The 6,000-nt window shown below is 36.5% G+C and overlaps 1 protein-coding gene across 5 annotated transcripts in view; it reads left to right on the top strand.

The window, feature by feature from the left end:
* The first annotated feature begins 744 nt into the window (after nt 1-744).
* KCNH7 (potassium voltage-gated channel subfamily H member 7) overlaps nt 745-6,000 on the top strand; it is a 478,895-nt gene continuing 473,639 nt past the window's right edge. For all 5 annotated transcript variants that reach the window (XM_009443595.4, XM_054679079.1, XM_063790524.1 and 2 more), the window contains exons 1-2: nt 745-827; nt 2,505-2,735. In XM_009443595.4, coding sequence (XP_009441870.1) covers nt 752-827; nt 2,505-2,735 — 307 coding nt within the window. In that variant the 5' untranslated portion in view covers nt 745-751. The remainder of the gene's footprint in view (nt 828-2,504; nt 2,736-6,000) is intronic.

Genomic DNA, 6,000 nt, shown 5'->3' with positions numbered 1-6,000 from the left:
TGCGGCGTGAGGAGCTCAGGGACGGAGCCCTGTGGCCGGTGGCCGTAGAGATCACCTTCCCAGAGTAGCTGTTTGTCACTGAGTTTTGGAGATTTCTTGGCTGGCTTCCGCTAAAGCACGCTTGAGTAATCCGAGCTGTGGCGGCGCCCAAGCTACCAGGATAAAGAGAGCGTGTGTGTGTGTGTGTGTGTGTGTGTGTGTGTGTGTTAGGGGGAGAGGGCGGGGATAGGAACGTCAACCCCCCCGACCCCCAGCCTGTTTTTCTCTCTCTCCTTCCAGCAAAACCGGCACAAGTCTTACATCCCCCCTCAGCCATTCCTTACTGCTCTGGGCAACCGCCAGGTTAAGCCCATTTGCACTGGGAAATTGGCGCTGTTTGGGAGAAGAGAAACAGATCGATTGCCCTTGTGACTCCCCGCCCCCTTCCCACCCCACCCCCACCGCTCCCTCCCTCTTTCCCTCCCCCGCCACCTCCCCTCACCCCGCCTCCTTCCCGTTCCCCACCCCCAAACCCTCTCACCCGCGGCAGTCCGGTGCGAGGCCCCCTCCGGAAGGTGAGGGGAATGGATTGGACTCCGGTGGGGAAAGCGGGTGTCTAGAAGTGGTGCTAATGGGAAGAGAATTCTGGTTTCAAAAGAGGATGCTCTGCCACAAAGAGCGGCTCGCGCGCTGGCCTGGGCTCTAGCCGAGGAGAGATCCCGGGAGAACTCCAGAGCTCCGGGGGAGCGCTCCTCGGAAGACCGGGGCCAACATGCCTGTGCGCAGGGGGCATGTGGCACCACAAAATACATTTCTGGGGACCATCATTCGGAAATTTGAAGGGCAAAGTAAGTTCGTTTGTTCTCTTCTCTCGCCCTCGCTTTCTGCCTTGATAGTGCACTTGGCGTCCACCGCTTCCAAGCTGGGGAGACCGGCAACTCCAGGCTCTGTCAAGTTAAGAGGCTGTGAAACCGAGCCAGGAGGTTCGAATGGCAGCGGGAGTGTTCTTCTGATATTAATTTTGATTTACATTTTAGATTACGGTCTCCATTATAGGAGGCAATTTGATCCTCCTCTACCACTGCTCCATTATCTGCCTTGCTACTTAATGTCCTACTATTCTACTATCTTAAAGGGAACGTGCTAGGATAACATGGGTTTATATTTTGAGGCTGTTTTACTGTAGACTTTTTGAAAGTCGGAAGCAGAGCAGACCATACTATTCGAACAAGAGAATGTAAATGGTAGTAGCGATGTAAATGACTATGCAAACTATATTTTACCTTGGTTAAACTGCAAAGCAGTGGTATGACACGGATGCTTGCTTGCTATTAATTTATAGAAGCTAAATTTTGTATTGAATCAATGCAAATATATCCTAAGCAGGGTAATTTGGAAAAGCAGTATCTCATCTGTGCTGGGTCCCAATGCAAATGGCTCATTATTCAAAATAATATTTCTATTCTTTTATTATCCCCTTAAAATTTCCATCTAGAAATTTAAAAATTGAAGTGTAATAAGTAAATCCCACAAAGACTGAATGCACAGAAATTTAATGTTCTCATGTGGACTAAATATAGGGAATAAATTGTTGCTATATAAATATATTAATTTAAAATCCTGTATTTGTTAACTTATCTTCGGTCTTTTCTTAAAACTATATTAATACATTTGTATGCCATATATTTTGCGGTTATTTCAGCACTGCATTTAGTGATGTGAGGATCTGGTACCTTGCGTACAAACTAAACTTGTATATCCTGCTTCACAATCTATCTGGAAATAGTAAATACAATCTGTGATGTAAATTAGTAAGCTCTTTATATTACGAATTCCTGCTACTACAGAAAACTTCAAGGATCTCCCAAAGTAAAAGTAAAAAGGGTTGTCATGATATTTACTGTGTGTGTGTAAATATTTTTCTTTTGGGAAATATATATTATGAAAAAGGTGAACCTTTGCCTTGTTGAATTGCTATTAAATATGAAGTAGTTTCATTACTAAAGCTAGTTGCCTTTGTTTTTAACATGATGTGTGTAACATGCCTAAGAGAGATAGGGAGAAGCCAAAGAATAATAACTACTTTGAGAAAGTTGTATTCAAAGGGCCAAGGTTGAAATGAGAAATCTGACAACTACAGAATGTTTCACTGTTTGACTTTGAAAATATTTACATTACAATTAAATGACATTCTGAAAATATCAATGGGCAGCTGCTTGTCTGAGTGTCCACTAGGAACCCCCGCAGTTGCAGGGCTTGAGAACTAGTCTATTTGGGAAATTCTATTCTTGCAATTTTAAGAGTGGTTTCTTAATACTTTCTGTTAAAATTACTTAGGATCATTAATCTCACATTTAAAGTTTGTGGGGTTTCTTGTGTTTTCTTTTTTCATAAGGGCTGGGGAGATTAGTAATTTGGGGAAGCACCTGCATTTCAGAGCTCTTATTATGCAACAAATTGCTTCAGTGTTACGGAGAATATTGTGGAAGCTTTTTCAAAGATGCCATACTGTCTTCTTATTACAGATAAAAAATTTATCATTGCAAATGCCAGAGTGCAGAACTGTGCCATCATTTATTGCAACGATGGGTTCTGTGAGATGACTGGTTTCTCCAGGCCAGATGTCATGCAAAAGCCATGCACCTGCGACTTTCTCCATGGACCCGAGACCAAGAGGCATGATATTGCCCAAATTGCCCAGGCATTGCTGGGGTCAGAAGAGAGGAAAGTGGAGGTCACCTACTATCACAAAAATGGTAAAATTCCTCTATTTAGGATTCCTTCTATTTGATCCCATTGAAAAGAAATTTTGACTATTAAAAGTTCATATGCAAAGAAGCCCAAAATGTTCAATTGTAGATATATGCTTTGCTTATAGTATTTTGGGATCCAACATATATGGGTATTCTGATTAGTGGTCTGGTAGAAACAATTTTTTCTTTGAATAAGGGTACTGTAATCTCTTCAAAAGTACAGTAACATAATGTCACTGAGGTTAAAATGCTACAAATCAGTCTTAGATGCTCCTTTCTTTAAGGAATTAGAGAAAGATCAACAATGTACTGCTTGCATTGGTATGCATTTGGTAGGCGAGAAATACAGATACAGTGTTATTTGTTTGAACTTTAAAATACTCCACAAAGCAAATTTATGTTGAAAACTATATCTAAAACTAAAACTATTACAGTTATGTCTCTTGGCTCTTTAGCTTTAGTTGATAGGCAACACCTCTTGTTTCTTTTGCTCCTTCTTACAACATTAAGGATGATAAATAGGAACTTTTACCTTGATCCAGTTAACCTGTGCATATTCAAACAATAAAGGCTGTTTATGTAGTCAAGATTTGTCCTAAAATAAGAAATGTAGAAAAAATTATGATACTGTGGAGTTATTAGTATTGATTTTTATAACTACAGCAAATCTGGCATCTTAAACTTAAGGTCATACCTCAACTTCAAGGGCAACACCTCCTGTCAAACTTGCTATGAGAGCCATAAGAGTTAGACATAATAATTCTCTTTAAAAATTACACATGTAATAGATAGGCATGCCTTAAATACACAATATATATGTAAATGAACTCACATATATAAATACTCAGATATGCCCATTTTAAGGTGTATATATAGATATATATTCCTGAATATCTATAAATCTATATCTATATATATGTATATATCTATACATAATGATATTTGACTATTTAGGGCTTAAAGGTAAAATTACTTTAAAAACTTGAATGTTATAGTTAATTTTGTTGATATTTCATCATCATCTATTTCTTTTTATTCCACTAACAGAAATTACTGAGGCAGAGGGGTAGCTGTTCAGATTTTTAGAAAACTCTTAAGCTTTTGATAAATACGTAATGTGTCATAGCCTATATCATATAATGACTCATCATTTGGTATACTAGAGAGAAAAAAAGACAGCAGGAAAAAGGTTTCAGTCTTACTCTTATTTTCTTATAATTCAATGTACAATGTACAATTCTTAATTACTACATTTTCCTTAACATGAAGTTGAGTGGTTACAAAACATTACTAAAAACAGGTTTGTATAACTGTAGTAATCTGGAATGAAAGCAATTGTATACTTATCAAACAGATAGAAATTGTTTTTAAAGTTCTTCCCATGTTTCTCTTACTTTTCAATCAGTAGTGTTGGCATACTAGAAATAGCCTAATTGTTCTGTTGTCTTGAAAACATTTATTGGATTGCTCGCTCTCACTACCCAAATGTAACTCATGTCTTTTGAGTATCTGATGCCAACAATCTGGACGTTTGGAATAATTTGAATGTCTGACATTTTTTTCCTATTGAATATTTATTATGATGCCAACACAGTCTATATTGTGGTAACTTCAGTGAATGTTGGTCCATCTTTGGTCATTATGTTTTCTAGACCATTTCAGGGATTTTTCCAACTCATAGAATTTAAGTATGACATTAATCTGGATTGCCCAAATTGCTCAAATACTAGGTATATCTTTCAGAGTGTTTTCAAGTAGAAGTTATCTATTACACCGCAAGTGGCGTGATGATGTTTTGAAAGTTGTGCAAAGTGGGTGTGTAAAATGATCTCAAAACACTTTAAAACAAATTTAATAAGAATCACAGATATGATTAATTCCTATTAAATTATTGAATTTTCTGTATTGAACATATTAGTATATTGACAAATACAAATATTTCTATTTGAAGGATTTTCTTGGTTATATGCATTAAAACTCCCCTGTTTTCAGAAAGGGACTTTTGATTTAGAGGATTGTTTGGGTATAAAGAAATTAACCTTTAGTAAAAATTTTGATTCTGTTGACTTCACTTTCAGAGGTAACTCAGTCTTCAAGGACTTGAATATCTTTAGCATTAACTATAAAATCTACCTATTTTGCTTTAGTTAATATGGAAAACATGAGATAATGGGCCAAGCGTTTTCTTTTTATTTAATATTTTAAGAAATATATTAGTTTGAATGACCTTTTTAAATAGTGATGACACAGTCATACTTGTTTGCTTTGAATGTAATAAACTTGTGTTTTGGCTGCTAGTTCAGATAACTTGGATAGAATCTTCAGTGTGTCTTGGTTTTATTTATATGACAACTACAAAATCAGTTAGAGCTTATGAGATACAAATTCTTGGATAGTCTCATCTCTTAGAGATAAGACTACTGCCAGCTACTCTACATTTATAAAAGCTGGAAGGAGGAAAATCAAAATCGCCAACATATTTGTTGGTTTGTTTCTCAAAGTTTCCGTAATTCGTTATTATTGATGCCATTGACTTTGGAGTTTCTTGATTTCTTAACTGTATACAGTAAGTGCTTCTTTTGCTTATTCTTTATTTAGCATTTCACAAGAATATGAAGAGTGATGTAATAAGCCCAATGAACAAATTAACAAAAAGTTGATATATTCTGTTTCCATTTCTTCCATTTGCTCTTACTGGAGGAGTAAAAATACGACCGAGGCATTATTTTGGAAAGCTTGTTCGCTAAAGTGGCCCAGAGGCTTTATAAGCAATTTAAACCCGTGATCTATGCAATGAGTTCACATTGATGCAGTTCATGGTGAACTGCATGATCGTCATTTTGAAACACCACTTCCTACTATGCTTCTGTATGTGATTGTGCTAGGCACAATTAAACTTGCTGTTTATCAAAATATCAACTTTTAAAAAGCTAGTTATTTGCAGTAGGAATATTTGACAGCTCTTCCTTTGAGGATTCTATTTTACAGTTTAAGTCATTATTGCATAAATCATCCTTGGCAGCTGTGAAGTATTGCTTGAGGTGATAAAGCTGTAAATCTTTTGACATAAAACTCTAATTATACAAAACTATAATTATGCTATGACTTATATAAGGATGGGCATGTATTTTAATAGCATAATACATTCATTTAAAAACACTTTTCAGCAACAAAGATTAAAAAATAGCAAGGACTTCAGTTATTAACTAGTTCATAGTTTTAGATGATGCAAGTGGAAAGGAAACAGAAAAAAAAATATTTTAGTTAG

Source organism: Pan troglodytes, chromosome 13 (assembly GCF_028858775.2).
Source record: "Pan troglodytes isolate AG18354 chromosome 13, NHGRI_mPanTro3-v2.0_pri, whole genome shotgun sequence".
Lineage (NCBI taxonomy): Eukaryota > Metazoa > Chordata > Mammalia > Primates > Hominidae > Pan > Pan troglodytes.
Note: the sequence above shows the minus strand (reverse complement) of the source record. Positions and strands in the feature narration are given on the sequence as shown.